Source organism: Thalassophryne amazonica, chromosome 20 (genome assembly GCF_902500255.1).
Source record: "Thalassophryne amazonica chromosome 20, fThaAma1.1, whole genome shotgun sequence".
In the NCBI taxonomy this organism is placed as follows: Eukaryota; Metazoa; Chordata; class Actinopteri; order Batrachoidiformes; family Batrachoididae; genus Thalassophryne; species Thalassophryne amazonica.
Window position 1 is genome coordinate 31,497,180 of NC_047122.1, and position 20,476 is coordinate 31,517,655.

At 40.2% G+C, this 20,476-nt stretch overlaps 1 protein-coding gene across 1 annotated transcript in view; it reads right to left on the bottom strand.

Annotated features, from left to right (window-relative positions):
* The window catches only part of LOC117501975 (prolyl endopeptidase-like), a 23,406-nt gene continuing 2,930 nt past the window's right edge, over positions 1-20,476 (bottom strand). Inside the window, exons 2-15 of the mRNA XM_034160951.1 lie at positions 18,892-18,966; positions 18,446-18,579; positions 17,883-18,013; positions 17,539-17,748; positions 17,331-17,452; positions 14,927-15,032; positions 13,575-13,766; positions 10,074-10,271; positions 6,757-6,860; positions 6,292-6,428; positions 3,048-3,142; positions 2,584-2,715; positions 1,936-2,092; positions 1-494 (exon numbers count right to left, since the gene is read on the bottom strand). Coding sequence (XP_034016842.1) covers positions 200-494; positions 1,936-2,092; positions 2,584-2,715; positions 3,048-3,142; positions 6,292-6,428; positions 6,757-6,860; positions 10,074-10,271; positions 13,575-13,766; positions 14,927-15,032; positions 17,331-17,452; positions 17,539-17,748; positions 17,883-18,013; positions 18,446-18,579; positions 18,892-18,966 — 2,088 coding nt within the window. The 3' untranslated portion in view covers positions 1-199. The remainder of the gene's footprint in view (positions 495-1,935; positions 2,093-2,583; positions 2,716-3,047; positions 3,143-6,291; positions 6,429-6,756; positions 6,861-10,073; positions 10,272-13,574; positions 13,767-14,926; positions 15,033-17,330; positions 17,453-17,538; positions 17,749-17,882; positions 18,014-18,445; positions 18,580-18,891; positions 18,967-20,476) is intronic.

Consider the following 20,476-nt stretch of genomic DNA (forward strand, 5'->3'; position numbering starts at 1 on the left):
GCTCATTACTTCTACACGTGTATCACACTCCTCATTTCTATCCATGTTTAGATCTGTTTCGACTGAAAAAGGAATCCTGCAAAAATAAACCATCACCCTGCTCTTAAAATGGCCCACTTGTTTTACATCCTTTTCTTTCTTTTTTTTTTTACAGTCATCTGCCCTCTCACTCTGTCTCTCCTGCAGAATCATTTTCTCCTCAGTCCTTCCAGCTGAGCCCAAGTGTCTCGGCGATGAAGGAGAAGATGTCACTTTCTTCCAAAATCGCCTTAGCCGTGGGTTTTCCTGCACCGTGCCCGCTACGAGTGTCCACCCTGACCATTAAAGGCTGACGCTGCGCGGCGCTGCTGCCCACGCCGTACTGCAACGCTGCACAGTACTTCAAGGTGTGAAGCGGCACCACACGGTCATCGTGATCTGCTGTCAGAAGTAGGACAGCAGGGTACAGGGGACCCGAGTAAGGCAGCGCAGGCAGATTGTGGAGAGGAGAGTACCTGGAAAGAGTAAGTGGACGACCAAATGTAACCAGAGGTTAGTCACTCCAGGAACACCGGGATGACACAACTAACAAGAAAGGCACTCAAGTACTGTAGTTTATAGACTATAAGTTGCATTGTTTTTCTGTATGTGGAACTCACTTTTTAACAGCATATCCCCAAGGGGGAGTTTAACACATAAGGCCTTTTACTTTCCAAAAATAAGCAAGATGGACAAATAAACATGGATTGGATTAGTTGATGCAACGGATGACACGGATTACTGACCCCCCGGGGTTGGAAACACTACCATAAAACGATAAGTACATTCAATTTTTTTTTCAAATCAGCTCTTCAATTTGGGATTTTTGTGCATTGTTGTAGTGTACGTTTGCTATTGGCATTTCTTCGATTAGTGCGCTAATTTAAGTGAAAGCTCTATATAAATAGTTATTATTACAATAACAATGAAAGCATGTTTCAGTACATAAGTCGCACAGGTGTGTAAGTCACAGGACCAAACTACAACCCCAATTCCAATGAAGTTGGGATGTTGTTTAAATTGTAAATAAAATACACAATGATGTCGGTTTTTAAGGCAGTGCCACCTGAGGGATTGAAGGTCACAGGCATTCAGTGTTGGTTTTCGGCCTTGCAACTTACGTGCAGAAAGTTCTCCAGATTCTCTGAATCTTGTGATTATACTATGGACTGTAGATGATGGAATCCCTAAACTCTTTGCAATTGAGCATTGAGAAACATTGTGCTTAAACTGGTGGACTATTTTTTCACGCAGTTGTTCACAAAGCGGTGATCCTTGCCCCATCTTTGTGAACGGATTGTGAACGGCTGAGCCTTTTTGCTCCTTTTATGCCCAATCATGACACTCACCTGTTTCCAATTACCCTGTTCACCTGTGGAATGTTCCCAACAGGTGTTCTTTGAACATTCATCAACTTTCCCAGTCTTTTGTTGCCCCTGTCCCAGCTTTTTTGAAACGTATTGCAGGCATCCATTTCAAAATGAGCAAATATTTACACAAAAACAATAAAGTTTATGAGTTTGAACATTAAATATCCTGTCTTTGTGGTGTATTCAATTGAATATAGGTTGAAGAGGATTTGCAAATCATTGTATTCTGTTTTTATTTACATTTTACACAACGTCCCAACTTCATTGGAATTGGAGTTTTAATTTAAACGACAAACAAAAACAAAAAAAACTGTTACTTCTACTCCAGGAACGTCTGGTACATGCGTTCACCAAAGCTTAAATCCCTTTGGGATGAAACAGCAAAATACTTCAAGACAAGATTTTATACATAAAACTCTGATCAAAATATTCCATGGTGAAGTCTTTTTCATGTCAATTTGTTTTCGAGGGATATGTCTCACTTGAAATCTGACTACACTGCCCCCCATGGTGTTATGTGGTATTGCTCAGTGTGCGCGTTTCTTACTTGATGAGCCATTTGGACTGCTCTGGGTCATCAGAACAGCCATAATCAGTGGTCCAGGCGTGACCGATGGTGAATTTGTGAAACTTCAGCATATCCATCACCCCAACTTTTGCCACAACGCAACCAAACAGATCTGGACGCTGGTTCATGCATGCCGCTGTTTGTTTGGAAACAGAAAAAGAGTGATGTTGCACGATTGGTCATCATTTCAGATTTTGCCATTATGAACTTCACAATGTAGGGTACAGTATCTGCTAAAACGTCACGTTACGCAGCAGGTAAGAAGACCTGAGCTGGACCATACGGCAGCACATTAAACAGCACATTTCAAAGTGCTGTTTAATGTGCCGTTTAATCAGGAAATGAAATGAAACTGAGCAGATAACTGCAGTCAGATGTTCGATAACAAAAACAAAGCTTTACAATCAAAGCAGCTGAACCACTGATCTGAGCACGGAGAATTTGTGGTGAAATGTGCTGCATTTTAGAAAACTGAACACAGATGGAATGATGGATGATTCTGAGCCGACGTCGGTAACTGGGGAGATGGTGAAAGCTTCTGCCCCAGGACACACTTTGACTCCTTCCTGCTGATGTCTCCCTCCAGATTTCAGTTCAAATACACAAACGTGCACAGACTGCACTCACCCACGAGTAGTCCTCCGTTAGAGGCCCCGTTTATGGCAATTTGTCTGGCTGTGGTGTATTTCTCCTGGATCAGATACTCGGCTGCACACTGGAAGTCGTCAAAGCAATTCTGCTTGTTTCCTAAAGTACCACCTACAAATACATGAAGCAGGAAGGGGGTCACGTAAATATTAAATAACACAAATGGATGGTCTACAACCCACTTTGGGTCTTTGTATTTCATTCAGCAGTCTCAAATTACTTCTAGAAAGGGAAGGGGTGTGGGTTCTCATTCCTATCAAACAGCAACTGATTGCAGCGAGAAACTCCTCCCCTCTGCACAGTTGGGGAGATCACCTGATGTCTGTGATTTCAACTTACGATGGGTCAGGCTCAAAATGTTTCAATCACCCCTCATAAACCTGTTCTTGCCCCTTTTCTGGATCCACTTTGAGGCTGCTGGTTGAACTGTTGCACGTCTGTACCTTTGTGCCAAGTGAGGCCGTACTCTCCTCCACCTCTGATGTTGGCCACTGCCAGGATCCCTCCAAGGTGTCTTACAAACAGCAAGTACGCAACACTAGAAGACACAATCATGGCCATAAGTATTTGGACAGTGACCAGTTATGTAATTTGACCTCTGTGTACCACCACAATGGAGTAGAAAATGAAACAAAGATGTTCTTGTAGTGGAGATTTCCAGCTTTAATTCCAGGGGTTGAACTGAAATATCACATTCAATCTGGAAGTCTCAAGAACAGTTTTGGAACTTGGACAACTTCTGGTGTATTTGGAGAAATTTCAAGACAAGTAAAGTCCAGAATTGTTCAGGGTATGAGGGTAAATGTGCCCAAAACGAATGCATGGCACATAAACACTTATTCAGTAATACAGCAACAGTCTCCCATCCTCTCATCTCACTTTCTTCTTGTAACTTTAGTGCCAAGGCCTAACTGCCATTAATCTATTAATCTGTTGACACTGGAGGACCAACTGCAAACCTTCATCAAGCATTTTATGTCAATTTTAGAGTAACGACCTCTTTGTTGGTCAACAGCTTTTGATGGTAACTCGGCCACCAGGAAAACTCAATCTGGATTGAGGACTTGCGCCGCGTTCACACTGGACGCCACGCGAGCGACGGCAGTGACAGGTTGCCATGTAATCCCTATGGAAGGATGCGTTGTGGTGCCACAAAAGTTCAAGCCACACAAGGCGACGCGATGGACGAAAATGAAGCAACGCGGATTAAGCGATTTTTAGCAACTGGCGCATTTGTGGCGCATTTGTGGCACGATATCGCGTCGCATCGCCCTCCTCCCCAAGTTGAAAAATCTGAACTTTTTCATCTTGTCGCGTCACGATGACCAATCAGGGACTGGATATGTAGTTACGTGGAGATGTCTGGAGTTTATACTTGATGTGGACATGTCCTGTCTCTGGCAGCCAGCCTGTGAGCAGGACTTATGTCCCTTTTGTCCTTTATTTCACAATTATGACAGTGTTTGAGGGGAGAGTGAGCAGCAGCACCGCAGCAGCAGCCAGTTTTTTTTTGTTTCACGTGCAAGCGCGAACAAATCATCCGTGAGGTAATTTTATTAACTATACAGATGTATAATAAAATGGTGACTGGTTTATAAAACAATTATGACAGAGATGGAGGGGAGAGCGAAGAACTGCAGCGGCAGCCAGTTTTTTTTAATTGTTCACATGTGCCCACGTGAACGGGCCAGGAGGTCCTCAAACTGGGTCCTGGAGAGGTGGAAGTACCACTGAAAGTGGCCGCCATCCAGACGCAGCTCCTGCAGCAAATAATGAAACTCCCCAAATTGAGAACGTCTCATGAGAATGTTGTGAACCCAGGGACGCTGCCGCTGGCCATGTTTGTCAGCTTTCCACAACAAATAGACCACAGCAACTCGCACCGTGTGATCACGGTCCGGCATGTTGACTTGACAGCGAGCAGAATGGAAGCTCCTCCTATTTGATGACGCATTGGGGTGAATTTTTGCAGCGAAAGAAGAGCGACACACCGGCGATGGTGGCGCGTCCATCGCCAGGTGAGAGATGCAAATTTGTAGCGTCGCGTGTCGTGACCGCGGCATTAGCCCTGTTTAGTTGTAGGGTTAGGGATATAGGGTTTGTCCCAGGCCAAGTTCACACCTGGGGCCCAGTTCACATTGGGCCAACTCTTACTGTATCCATTTTGATACCTCTGATTCCCTCAGTCCCCAAGTTCTGATTCTCAGTGAGGTTCTGTTGCACCTTTAGAACAAAAGTTTAATTTCTGGATGTTAATGTGCACCCCCTTTCTCACTGATGTAAGGTCTGTGTGGTCTAAGATTCTTGGGCTGTCAGCACAAGCAATGCTTTGTGTGGTGGTTTAGATAACACCAGAATCAAAACATTTATTATCACAATTTCATATTTTCTTTCATCCTGCATGTCTTTTTTTTTTTTTAAAAAAACCTCTGATTTATTTTTCTTTCTTGATTGCAATACAATGATTTCATTGTTACTTTCCCTGAGCTGTACTGCTTCCAAAGCAGCTCATATACAGTGCATCGGGAAAGTATTCACAGCACTTAACTTTTTACACATTTTGTTATGTTACAGCATTATCCCAACATGGCTGAAATTCATTTTTTCCCTCAAAATTCTACACAATACCCCATAATGACAATGTGAAAAAGTTTTTTTTTTTTTTTTTTTAGAATTTTGCAAATTTATTAAACAATAAAAAACTAAGAAATCACATGGACATAAGTATTCACAGCCATTACCAATGAATCTCAAAATTGAGCTCAGGTGCATCCTGTTTCCACTTATCATCCTTGAGATGTTTATACAGCTTAACTGGAGTCCACCTGGGGTAAATTCAGTTGACTAGACATGAAAATTCAGTAAGGTATGTCATCTATAATACATTCCAATTCTAAGGTAGAACTCTACTAGTGTATACTAAGGTATAGCTAAATATCTAAAAAAGAAGAGTTGAATAGAAGAGTAGAACAGAGTAGAGTAGAGTCACTTAGGTGCCTGGTCTTGAGAACCAGGGATGGTAGGTTGAAAAGCTTTTATATCCCATGGGAACTCTCCCTACCCACCTAAGCAGCTCAAGAAAATGGACATCATGTATATAAGTGATATTTACACAATCAGGGTAATAAACAACATATACAAGAAATATAGTTACGATATAATATTATAGGATTTAGCTTATAAACCCTAAATATTCATACAGAAGATTGCAGTACACGTATACCTAGTTTGTAGACTTGTAGTAAATTTCAATTATAGCTAGTTAGCTAAGCTATAAATGTTTACTTTATTATAGAAACAGAAGCTATGATGTCATATGTTTTATGTATCTATCTAAGGTTAACCATGCAGCTTACTATAGGTTGTGCAAAGGTTGTGAATACTTATATACATGTTATTTCTTTGTTTTTTATTTTTGATAAATTTACAAAAAAAAAAGAAAAACAACTTTCATGTAGTCATTATGGGGTGTTGTGAGAATGAATTTACTCCATTTTGAAGTAAGGCTGTAACACAACTAAATGTAGAAAAAGTGAAGTCCTCTGAATACTTTCTGGATACACTGTAGATGAGACCTTCAGTATTTTCAGATTTGCTCCTGTTGTCTCGTCAAATGCCTGTGCAATGGCACCTACAGGCAAATTCCAGTTATTTTAGAATTGCCTCTCATACTGGAGTTGTACTTACTTGTAGAAGGGCTGTATGGAAGCCTCAAATCCTCCGTATCCATAAAGAAATACAGGATGTGTCCCGTCTTTCTTTAGGCCCTTGGCATGAACTAGGAACATGGGGATTTTAGTTCCATCTTTACTGGAATAAAAAATCTGAAAATATGTAAGAACACGTCCTGCAGGTGAAACCAATCAGTCTGTCTTTCTATCAAGGTATTTTTGACATTTTTTATTTAAATTCCTCTGATGTCACTTTTACCATTTGGCACAGCTAAGTGCTTTTGACAAGCCTGAAATGACTACCTCAACTGCAAAGAATGGGAATTCAAGAAAATCTGCATAACAATGTGAAAATGCAGCCAGCAGAAGTGAAAATGTAACAAGTGTGAGAACAAATTAAAAGATCAGAGGAACAGCATGAAGAAAGAGTAATGTGGAAATTCAAGGCTAAAATTAAAGAAGGTATAAATTGGCACTGTACCTGAGTGGTCTGATAGTCTTCTTTTTGGATGCCTTTAACCTCCACCTGCCTGAACACTCTGGGCTCTGGATTCTGCTTGCTCAGATCACAGTGGTAAATGATACCTGCACATCACAGATGACACCACAGTTAACTCGAGGCCCATCAGATGGTTTGCATACATCCACCAAGATCCCATAGTCTTCATCATCTTGCTTGGTATTATAGATCTCCAAATGTGATCAACAAATTTCAATAAAATGTTTTGGAGGAGTCGGCTTCAGATCAAGGAAGCATTTATTGATATTTTAAAGCTACAGTGTGTTGTAGATTGCATTATGCCATTGTCATGATATTGTTTCCCTTCGTATTTTCCCTTCTTTGGCAACAGGGATTCATGCTCTCTTGCTTTGTGTTGTGATTAGCGAAATGTATGATCGTCAAAATCACAAAACGAGGGTTTTCAGATTTGTTAACATGCACCAGCAGGTATTTGTTAGCAGACCAGGTATCGGCGAGCAGCCACTGGTTCCTCTTCTTTTCTTATTCAGTCCTTCAGCCATGCTACAAAATGCCAAAGATGGAGTTAGTATGTCCATTTTGGCTTACTCTATCAACATGATGGTGCGACATATGGCAACCTCCATGAGGGGGGCCTGCTCCCTCGTACATATGAAAAGCTCATGAATACACATCGATTCATTGTTGCAGCTAATAATCAAGAGATGGTTAGAAATGGCATATTCCAATTCTACTAATAAAAACCCTAAATCCTGCACATTGTAGCATTCACTCTGTGGTCACATGACAAGAAACAGCGAGCGACAGAGGCAAAACAACAACATGCCATTCATTTTCAATCAGCATGGGCATTTTGCAGCGGCAAGCACAGACTGTTGCCGGCAAGAGACAACGGTCGCTCCACCGCTGGCTAGGTGGGGCCAAAATACACCAGAAATCTATTTTATGTAAATGTTGAGCGATGCAACACAGCGACTGCCAATCCGAGTGAATAGGCAGCGTGACATCAGCTGGTTGTTTGCTTGAACAAAATAATCCAAGATGGTGGAATATGCTCCAAAACACCTGTTTGTCTGTATAAATCTAAAGTTTCTCTAATGTTTTGCAAAAGTTAGTGAGAAATAAGTCAGTCTAAATCTAAAACTGCTGTTTTTGCAACCAGATAACACCTCTGAAGGGATTTACAAGACATCTTACTAAGATGTTAGCATGCACCGGGAATGTCCCGGGAATGCCCATCAAGCGACAAAACAAACTGCTTGTCACCGTTATTTAATGTGACCATAGGGTAAGTACTGATTTTTCAAAATACGGTCCGAAATCTTGTTCTGAATATCACTCTGCTTGTTGCATTTCATGATACACAACCTACTATAAAATCCATTCCAGCCACTTTTCACCTTTTGACTTTTCACTGTGATTCCAGAAGTGATTAGAGGTGGTTTCATCAGCCAAACTCTGAAAGCAAATGATTAATCCACTATGAAATAATTATTTTACATAACGCAGCATCCAGCGGTACAAAGCGCAGCATCCAACGAGACACAGCGGGTGGCATTGGCACAATAAATTGCGCAGCAGTGCGGAGGTTAAATGCGTATAAGTGTCAAGGCACCTTTACTTACTAATTACCCGTCATGCTCCGTGTCAGGGATTTTTAAGCATAATAACAATCATGCTCACTGTTTCTCTAATACAACCCCAATTCCAGTGAAGTTGGGACATTGTGTGAAATGTAAATAAAAATAGAATACAATCCTCTTCAACCTGTATTCAACTGAATACACCACAAAGACAAAATATTTAATGTTCAAACTGATACTTTTTTGTTTTTGTGCAAATATATGCTCATTTTGAAATGGATGCCTGCAACACATTTCAAAAACTGGGACGGGGTGAGAAAAGACTGGGAAAGTTGATGAATGCTCAATGAACATCTGTTTGGAACATTCCACAGATGAACAGGTTAATTGGAAACAGGTGAGTGTCATGATTGGGTATAAATGGAGCACCCCCAAAATGCTCAGCCATTCACAAGCAAAGATGGGGTGAGGATCACCACTCTGTGAACAATGGCGTGAAAAAATAGTCTAACAGTTTAAGAACAATGTTTCTCAATGTTCAATTGCAAGGAATTTAGGGATTCCATCATCTACAGTCCATAATATAATCAGAAGAGTCAGAGAATCTGGAGACCTTTCGACACGCAAGCGGCAAGGCCGAAAACCAGCATTGAATGGCCATGACCTTTGATCATTCAGGCGGCACTGCATTAAAAACCAACATCATTGTGTAAAGGATCTTGCCACATAGGCTCAGGAACACTTCAGAAAACCATTGTCAGGTAACACAGTTTGTCGCTACATCTACAAGTGCAAGTTAAAACTCTACCATGCAAAGCGAAAGCCACACATCAACAACATCCAGAAACACCGCCGCCTTCTCTGGGCCCGAGCTCATTTGAAATGGACAGATGCAAAGTGGAAAAGTGTGCTGTGGTCTGATGAGTCCACATTTCAAATTATTTTTGGAAATCATGGACGTCGTGTCCTTCAGACAAAAAAGGAAAAAGACCATCCAGATTGTTACCAGCGCAAAGTTCAAAAGCCAGCATCTGTGATGGTATGGGGGTGTGTTAGTGCCCATGGCATGGGCAACTTACACATCTGTGATGGCACCATCAATGCTGAAAGGTACATCCAGGTTTTGGAGCAACACATGCTGCCAGCCAAGCAACGTCTTTTTCAGGGACGTCCCTGCTTATTTCAGCAAGACAATGCCAAGCCACATTCTGCATGTGTTACAAAAGCGTGGCTTCGTAGTAAAAGAGTGCGGGCACTAGACTGGCCTGCTTGCAGTCCAGACCTGTTGCCCACTGAAAATGTGTGGTGCATTATGAAGCACAAAATATGACAACAGAGACCCCGGACTGTTGAACAACTGAAGTCGTACATCAAGCAAGAATGGGAAAGATTTCCACCTACAAAGCTTCAATAATTAGTGTCCTCAGTTCCCAAACACTTATTGAGTGTTGTTAGAAGGAAAGGTGATGTAACACAGTGGTAAACATACCACTGTCCCAGCTTTTCTGAAATGTGTTGAAGGCATCCATTTCAAAATGAGCAAATATTTGCACAAAAAAAAAATAAAGTCTATCAGTTTGAACATTAAATACCTTGTCTTTGTGGTGTATTCAATTGAATATATGTTGAAGAGGATTTGCAAATCATTGTATTCTGTTTTTAATTTACATTTTACACAACGTCCCAACTTCACTGGACTTGGGGTTGTACAAGATATCAAAGCGGCAGAATAACCTGGCGTAGTAAAAGAGGTGAATTTGTAGAAGACTTCCGTGTGCTGCTTCTTGCAGCTAACACCACACACTGATCCAACGTCCAGAGGCAGATCCCTGATCAGCTCGCCAGTAGACAACTCGTACAGCTGCAGGATGTCCTTCACGTCATGGATGTAGTTGACCAACAGGTGGTGCTGGTTCACACAGGAGACAAAGCCTGCAGACAGAGAGAAGAGGAAGTTAGAAAAAAGGCAACATGAGAATAATGTGCAGCTGTGCCTGTGTGCATATTTATATATAAACCAGCCATGAGAAATTATGTCCTTTTATGGACTTACTTTATTCACTACGACTCGTCATCAACTTCCCTTCTGATATTTTTCCTCATTAATGCTAGAAACTAGGAATTATTCTGTGATGAAGCCAAAAGAGACCAAGTGGTTAATGCGCTTGGTTTCAGTGTGAAAGGTTCCCAGTTCAAACCCCACTCCTGACACATTCCTCCATGTAATGTGGAGATGCGTCAGGAAGGGCATCCAGCGCAGAAATTGTGCCAAATAAACATGCAGATCCATTTCGAATCTGTTGTAGCGACCCCAAGTGGAAGAAACAAGAGAGGGCCCGAACAGATTTAGTATTCTGTGATGAAGTCAGGATTAAACATGATCTTATTATTTTTTATTAAAGTGTCCATGTGCTGGGAGAGGAGAGATTTAGCTTACTGTAAATTCAATTAAACCTTTACTGTAAATTCATAAAAAAAATCTCACCAACAGCCAAAAATAGAGGTGTTTCATTTCCAAAGTCTTGGTCTGCTTTATTTATTTTTTACTTTGCTTTTGTGGGGGATTATAAGTAACTTGATCATGATGTCATGCAAACTGACCGATCACTAATATTTTACTGATCGAGATCAACTTCTGATCAAGTCTTTGGACACACTGGCTGTACAGATACATACGTAATCCTAAATTAATTTTATCATTTGCTTGATCTTGACCTTTGATGAATCTGTTCCAAAAGCTAAACTTTTGGAGACACAGACCCAAGTAATCGGGTACCACAGTCTCGTTTGAGGGCGGGCGCTAAAGGGGTAAAATATGACGTAATTTGTCTACTTCCGGGGTACCAACCACGGCATTTTCAATGGGTTTTTGGGCAAATTACATGCAAACAAAGTGAAAAAGCAAAGAAAAAGTGAGGATGTGCTGGGAAAGTGGACATGTGTTGCAGTTTGTTTGTGATCCGGAGCACAAACGTGTCGAGGCAGTTTTGCAGGCGAGAGAACGTAGGTACTCTGGTTAGCTGTGTAGGCTAACACTTACCGACATGCAGTGATGGGCACAGATAACCAAAAAATTAACTTCGATAACAGATAATCAGATAACTGAAAAGTTATCTTTGATAAAGATAAACTGATGAACCACCTAAAAATGTATCGGAAGTTACAGATAACCGATAAATTCCAGTATTGTCTCCTGGTACATTTGCAACTGCTAACAAGCTGAATTTGAGTTTTAACATCATGATCGCTTTTGGAAGCATAAAAAGCGACAGAAAACCCAAATAATGAGTCAGCACTTTTATGTTTGAACATGCTGCCCCCTTCTGGAAGCTACACGGCTGAGAACAGCGACAGCCCAGAGTGCTGTAGTTCCCTACCAATCACAATGCTCCGGTTAGGTGGAGGTCTTGAAAAATAAAGGCATCCTGACTTATGGTTTGGTGTGAATACTGATAGAATAACTCCATTAATGTCAATTCTGTCATTTGTACTAAGTTAAAATATAACATATATCTTTTAATGTTGAATAATGCACGAATTCTGAGGTTTTGTAACAAAAACAGACAGATCGCAAAGGATTCTGGGTAAATGTGCCTCTGCTAAACACTGATTGGTTCAGTCATTCATTATGTAAACCAACAGGTTAATATGACATGTGTCGTGTGTTGGTGTTACAGATAAATGTGCTTTTGTAAAATATTCCATTTTTTTATTTGTAAAAACAGCCATTTTTATGGAGCCCTGGAAGTGTCATCGCAAAATGTTTTGCATGTGGAGAGAATGTGCGCTCTTATTAGTGCTGTGCACACGTTTTATGATGTATTGTCTTGTCAATATTGTCTTGACATAAATGTTGGCTTTACACTGCGCGGGTTTTCGCACTTTTTCAGATGATTTTTCATTTGTGTGAGAAATTTGTGGACCGAGTTTCAGGTTAATCACACGTCCTGCATCGTGTAGTGTACATGCAGTAACAAGCTGCGTTCAGCATCTCACGAGCACCTCCTGATTGCCGATCGTATGGCCGAATGAAAATCAGAGCTGTTTGATATTATTCTGGTCTGGCTGCTGAGGGGCTACAAGCATCCAACCGCTCGCACTGTGCCTGTGCAAACACCACAGAGCTGTCTTGTAATGTTTTTTGTTGTTGTTGTTTTGTTTTTAAACTTAATTTGTAAAAAAAAAAAAAAGCCATTTGCAAAGCCAAAAAGTTGATTTGACAACCGTCTGCTATAACCGGGGTCAAAATAAATAGAACACTGCCATCTACTGGTGCCCAGACGCTTATACTTAGGGCGAATACTTTGAACAGGTAGGTCTCAACTGATTTTAAAGTTTAAAAATGTTTGCTGCTGTTCAGCTTCGTTTACTACATTATCGGACGACAATTCATCAGAAGATAATCAGTCCGATAATCATTTTTAAAGTTATCTAAAAAGATAATCCGATAATGAAAACATTATCTTCGATAATTATCTGTTATCGGATTATCGGAAGTGTGCCCGCCACTGCCGACATGATGTCTCCCATCTGCCTCGTCTTCCTTTCTCCACCGGGAACTGAAAAAACTCCACTTTTCACGACGCATGGTCAAATCCCACGATATCACACAGTGTTCAAACAAGACTGTGGTACCCTATAGTCCCACCAAGTTTGGTAACACCCACTTTTTTAGTTATTTTGTTCACACACATGCACAAGGTAATTATTTATCAAATCAAATGAACACATTAAGGAATAATTGAAATAACTGTTGCTTGTAGCTCTAATTAATATGATGTATCTATTTCTTTAAATTTTGTTAATATCTGCCTTCAAAGTTTCGTGTGTTTGCACTCACACATTTTGAGTGACAGTGTTTTAGTGATCTCTGTGCACTGTTACCATAACTGTAATGAGTCAGATCAAAAACCTAGAAAACAGCTTACGACTCCAGTTTCACTTTTTGAATAAAGTTTCCTTTGACATATGTCGTCAACCACTTCGTCAACTTCCCAATTGTGGTTCTGCTATGATCAAAATATGAGGACATGAATTCAGCGAAAAGCCATTTTGCAAGATTCTAGTGGTTAAATTGCGGAAGTATGAGTCCTTGCGTACAGACTTGATGTCTTACAAAACACTGGTAGACTTTTCACACGCACAGTTGCCTTGTCAACTAAAACATGAGGCAGAAATATCTCCTGAGTTGAACTTAAACTGCAAGTGCAAAGTCTGATTTCCATTTGGTCTTACTCAGAACATCCTTCTCGTGTTGTGGTATCAGCGTTTGCCAGTGCTGCTTGTCTGGGTTCTGGATGTCTATGTTGAGTAGACGGTAGCGAGGAGCGTCCAAGTTGGACAGGAAAGTGAACACACTTTCTTCATTAGTGACATAAGAGTACTGTGCATCAAAATTGTCCACAAGCTTGACCCACGGCAACAGGCCTGGAGAGAAAGATACATTTACACAATTATTTCAAAAGGTATAAACCCTCAGTTTCTACAAGGTGAACATTTAGATTTTAATCAGCATGAGGAAAAAAATCTAAAAATATATAGTTATAATACGACCCTAATATCCCTCCTAGACTGCTCACAACTGCAACAGCAATTCTCAGGATCTCCAACAAGTTACTGGACATCCTAGCCATCCTAGAAGTGGAGTGTTTGACTTCTTACTGATTTCTGGTGCTCATCAGGGATGTGTTCTGGCTCCTAATCGGTTCCACACTTGCACAGGTTCGGTGTTGTGCAGAGTTGTAGAGTGTAGAGATTCTGATGCCTTTGTATATAATGAAAGGTTGGCCAGCCTTGACTTCACAGAAGATGCTGTGATCATTGTGGAATCAATGGATGTCCCGAATACACCACATGAAAATCTAAGAAAACTAAGATCGAGGCTTTCAGTGACTTCTTGGACTCAGACAAAGAAGTGTATCTATGTGTGACAAAAGTGTTGAAATTGTTGGGAAATTCACAAAACATCTGGGAAACCCTTATGGATTCGTGAGGTTATGAGTCTTAGGCTCCAGCCAGTGAACTGAAGTGATGACTAGATGTCTTGGTAGTCTGTCTTTCCAGAGGTTCCTTAGCTACTGCTGGAAAGACTTTGTGTAAAAAGAGCAGTTGCGGGTGTACTTCCTGCTACAATATTCTGGCCATGTGGTACACTTCCATGAGCATGATCTAGCACACAGCTGTCTCATTGCTGAAGATCACAGCAACTGCAAAAGACCAAGGGGATGCTCTTGTGTCACAGCTGCAGCAGATAGATGGCTACTTTCAGGAGGTGTGGATAGACCAATGGTCTGCTTGGGTGGGAACCTAGTGTGTTGGATGTGGCAACTGAAGTGAGTGTTGAGTCCCACCTATTGATCAAAGAGCACAAACTATTGGTGAAAAAACAAAGCGCTGGACAAGACGTTTTCTTCTTAAACCAGTGCAGTGAGTCATCGTAAAAGGTAACCAATGCTGAATGGATCGCGTGATTCCACACCTTTGTTTAAACTGCTAATGATAAAGTTTCTGATCACTGTATGACAACATCTACACTTTGCTGTTGCATTTGTATTTCAGTTGCTGTAGTGGTCAATAAGGATAAAGACCTGAGATGCCAGCAGGGAGCTGGTGGAGGTCACAGTACCACAGCTGGTTGACAGGTTCACAGCCTTCAGTGATCGACAACACCGCATACCTGCCGTCATCTGATACCTGCAGAGAAACCAGACCAAAGTGAAAATGAAGCAAGTGCTGCTGAGGAATGTAATAAAGAAGATCAGAATTTTTTGCATTTCGCAATTTTCAAATTTTCACCTGCTACAGCGTATGTGCAAAAGTGAGCATAATTGCTTAAGGCTGCTTTCTGAAGCATTGCGTCTATGTGATTTAGACTGAGATCAGGATGATTTCTGATGCAACACCGGATTCAACTTCAAAACCACACATATGCTCAGGAAAAAAAGGAAGCTCAAGAACAGCTCATTTCAGATACATTCATACAAAAATTGCTTATGGGGCACGATTACAGATTTGGGGTGAGGGCTGCTCAGCATCAGTTACACCTCTCAGTATAACCAGTATAGTTCAACAGCACCACCAATTACAGACTCCAAAATAAATACAATAAATCAACACCTCTAAGACAAGTTAATTAAAAATTTAACATTGGAATCGTCATGAAGGGAGAATTTACTGCAAGACTTTTGTATTCAACAATTGTATAATGGTATACATAATAGATTGGCACGACAGCGTCTGTGAAAACAGGCTTTAAGGAATTAAATAATTTAAGTTTACTTGTATAAGCAGTTAATTTTCACTGAGTTTATGCCACTCTGTTAATGTACTCTCTAAACAGCAGAATTCTAATATGGTTCTGTGTTTCCCCTATTATGAGATAGCCTTCACTAATTTGCAGTGCCAACAAGTGTTGGTATCATCCCCAGCCACACATTCTATCATTCTATAATTCCAGTGTAACAGTTTACCCCCCCCCCCCCACCAGATATCTTCTCCCTGGGGGGAAGTTGCCCTAGGATATCTTATCCCCTCCCCCCAATATCTTGCCAAAACGAAGTTTTGCAAAATATGTTTGTCAGTATGTATGTTTGTTTTTTGTTTGTTGTAATCATTGCATTTTTCACCTTTAACTCACTAGACAGCACACAGTTTACATCGTAACTTCACATGTAGCAGCCCTAGTAAGGTACCTTTCAGTACACAAAAGGATCAAGGTCAAAGGTCAAGGTCAAAGGAAAGTCAAACACTAAATTCAACTAAACAACGTTCCTGGTCTCAATTTTTAGAATGTTGCCTCCAAATTTGGCATGAACATAGTCATAGGCCTTGCCCATAAACCTTTAACCGGGATAAGCAATTGACCTTGACCTTCAGGTTTCGCTTCAGGTCAAATGACTCCTAAATTAGGTCAAACTTCAGACTACAGTAAAACATGTCGTGTAATACATCAAATTAAAGGGCTTGATCAGAGGATCCAGAATATAGCAAAGAGTTTAAGTCATGATGTCATTTGAGGATGTCATCATGAAAAACGTGCACATTTTAGATGTTTTAAGGGTGTGACAAAGCATGTAAATCATCATTGCAGACTCTTCTAAGTTCACATATAGCAGTCCTATCAAAATACCTTTCAGCACACAAAACGATCAAGCTCAAGGTCACAGGAAGGTCAAACACTAAATTTGACAAGGCAACTTTCCTGGTTGCAATTTTTGAAAGTTTACCTCTAAATGTGGCATGAAAAAAAGTGAATGGCCTTGCCCATAAGCCATTACCTGGGAAAAGCAATCGACTTTGACCTTCAGGGTTTATCTTGAGGTCAAACGTGAGCTAAAGTAGGTCAAATTTCAGATTTGAGTAAAACATGTCGTGTAATACACCAAAAATTAAAGTGTTTGATGAGAATTTATTAAAAGTTTTAAGTTATGATGTCATTTGATGACAATTTTGATTTTCTTTAAGGGTGTGACCAAGCATGTAAACCATCATTGCAGACTCTTGTAAAATCAAAAAAAAACAACATACCCCCCCCAACCACCACCACTAGATCGTCAAATGGTCTGCTCCTAATACGTTCTATTTTTTTTTTCTTTACCAATCAGGTATTTTTATTGATTGTTATTATTCTGTGGCTTTGTGAGGGGTGATTATAAATTTCAGATCTGAGTAAAACATGTCGTGTAATACACCAAAAGTTCAAGTGCTTGATGCACATCCAGAATTTAAGCACATACTGTTTAGAATGTAGTTGACAGGCTGGAAATGCTCATTAACGTTTGCAAGGTAGATGTTATTTTCTGATTTTTTTTTTCTGTGCTATAGGTGTGCCATCCTTTATATGGGGGGGGGGGGGGGGGGGTGTTTCCAGGGTGAGGGGGAAGATATCCAGTGGTTGAAGATATACTGTTACACCGGTTTTACTTTCACTTTCTGTAGTATAAGTCTATAAATGTTTTGGTCTAACAGCTGATTTGTTTGATACTGACTTACCGTCACTGAACTGTGCCACTTGGGATGGTCGGGGAATTCTGCAACCAAAACATCCTCTGACTGTTTTGTGCCAATGATATGGTAATAGAGTTTCTGATTCATGTTGGAAGTGGTCTCGGTTCCTTTAACAATGGGGGGGAGGAAGAAAGTTCAGTTCGCTTTTCTGGTGACATGGTTTTGGTTAAACATGTTTGCCTCTCCTACTCACCATCAGTTTTGCCTTCTTGGAGTGGGTAGCTGTTGTAAAAGATGCCTTTTGCATCATGCGTCCAGGCCAAGCAGCTGAATTTAACCCTCTCCAGCAGATCAGGCAGCGGCGTCAGATCATCCGCCTTCATGAAATGTATCGTCACCCAGTCTGAGCCACTGCTACTCAAACCATAGGCAAAGTATTCACAATCCTCTGAGAGGCGTCCCACTGGATGAAGAAGGAAGTCAGATTGATGGGTTCGAAAGCAGTAACTTTAATAATAATAATAAAAAATTCCACATAGAAACACAGAGTGCGTGGACATGGTTGTCTATCCTAGTGTGCTTTGCCGTACAACTCACTCTGTAGTGCTACAGTGCCGTCCTCTGACAGCGTATTTGGGTCAAAAAACACAGTAGCAGGGCCATCCAGAGAATCCTGTACATACAGTACGTTTTGATTCTGCAAACCTTTGTTGTGAAAGTAAAAGTACCTAAAAACAATGACATGAAATACAAATTAAACAAGAACTACACTGAGTAATTCTGCAGTTTCTTTCGTATACGATGAGAAAAGTTTTCAGTCTGTAAAGTATCTATATTTTGTACGGATGGAACGATACACTAGCTCCACAATACAATACATATCACAATACACCTATTATATTTCGATACATATCACGGTACATAATTACATAACTATTTCCATTAATTATGTAGAAAGTAATCAGTGGCAAATGTTTAATGTTAAAGAAACAAATTATTCTGAAGTATAAATTGTAATCCTTGATGTTATCTTTGTCCAATTTTTATATTTTATATAACTATTTCCCAAAATAATACAATTCGATACAGATCTCACGATATGATTAACACGATACACCATGTATTGTTCCTTCTGTAATATCTTAGTATTTAGCTCACACCTGTTGCCTCTTCTGTAGGGGCAGCTGTACTTGGGGTAGTCGTAAAGTTCAGTGAGACGTTGGTGGAACTGAGGCCGGACAGCACATTGCTCCAGGTACGGCATGGTCAGTTTGTTCTGCTCCCCAACAAATGCCTGAAAGTGGATGTAAAATAAGAATGGTGTGATCAATTATCAAGTGACTTAATTCATTTAAAGCACATTTTTTTAAAACAGTGATGAAGAAAACACAGCAACATGGCATGAAACATGGCTGTTTTCATCGTATCACAACTGTTTTAATCAAATTAGTTATAAATCCAGCAACAACGATTTATAACTATTTTTCAACTATTTTCAACACTTCAAATTTTATAATTTAATCGTTTTTACTTTTGCTGATCATACAATAAAAGGTACAAGGCAGAAAAGAAAATGAAACTTAAGTTTTTTTTTAATGAGACATACCATGGTTTCTTCACTGTCAGGGTCTTCCAACCACACATAGGGATCACAGATCTTCGTTCCATGGTAGTCATCAACCTGTTCCGTGAAAGTACGAGTAAAATATGTGAAAATGCAGGCTGCAACTTTTACATTTTTTTTTCTTGACTAAAAGACAGTACACTATGAAAAATAGTATCATTTTTTAAAATAAACAATAGAAATGTAATACACAAAAGGTCTAAATTGGTCCTGTCTTACTGTATGGTTGTGAGACTTCGATGTTCCCTAGTGAAATAAGGCAATGACGAGATGTCTTTTGGTACTTGATCTCTTTGGATGATCCTCGGGTACCACAGGACTGACTTTGTATTAAATGAACAGTTACTTAGAGAGACTCAAATGAGGAGCATCTCTTGTATCGTAAGGGAACGCCAGCTAAGACATCTCAGGCATGTGGTACATTTCTCTGTGCATGAGCAGCACACAGTTGCCTCAGTGTTGAGGACCCCAGCAACCGGAGAACGCCAAGGACATGCCCACCTTTCACCTGGCTACGGCAGATAGATAATTATTTCCAAAGGTGGCGACGGACCAGTTGTCTGCCTGGGTGGGTGCCGTTCACAACCCAAGGCAGTTCCACACGTGGATTCAAAGATGCGTGGCAGCAGCGCATGCTCCCAGACCTGACCTGACTTTGACTAACAGATTCTCTGAACAACAATCTGCACACTTGTATTTAAGAATTTGGACTTGCTATATTGTGTGTCTTTTGTCACTTATCTGTATGCTGATGCTAGATGGGGAAAAATAATGGTGGAACCATTTTTAGACATACCGTGTAAGTCTCACATGACAAAAACGCTTCTTGAAAAGGAGAAAACATATACAAGTTGCACCTTATTTCTATATGTGAAACTCTATTTGAAACACAGCGTTTCTCCGGTGGGGCAGGTTGAAGCTATTATTTATTTATTTTTGGCACTGGGTGGGTATTGGTCTGTTACTGTATTGGATTTCTATGGTGATGTAATTAAGTTCGTCATTTATTTTAATAAATGAATGGTGAGAAGGGGGTAGGAGTTTTTAAGTGTTTACATCTTTCTGCTCCTTTTTGACCAATGTTTATTGGTTGACATTTTTTCTTGTGGATTTTTTTTCTCTTTTTTGTGTTAAACAAATTCATTCATTCAACAACCAACAGGAACTAAGTGTAGCACACATGCACACCACAGCCTGCACTGTTACTTAACATAAGGGCTTTTAAATTCCCCCATAAAATAAACAAGATGGACAAATAAACATGCAAAGGACAACATATTGGATGCTATTTGATGCAGTTTGGACAAAAGAAATCATGAGATGCACACAGACTGCTGGCAAACAAAATAACTCGAGTCAATTTGATTTTTTTTATATCAAATCTCTAATTTTGAATGTTTGTGCATTGCTGTAGTGTACTTTTATTACTGGTGTGTTAGTCTTTTATTACTGGAGTTTTATTTTGTTTCATGTTTTGATTCCCGGGAAAGCCTGTATAAGTAGTTCTATTATTATTAACAACAAATGGGTTACTTTTTTGGTATATATGTCACAACTGAGTGTGTAA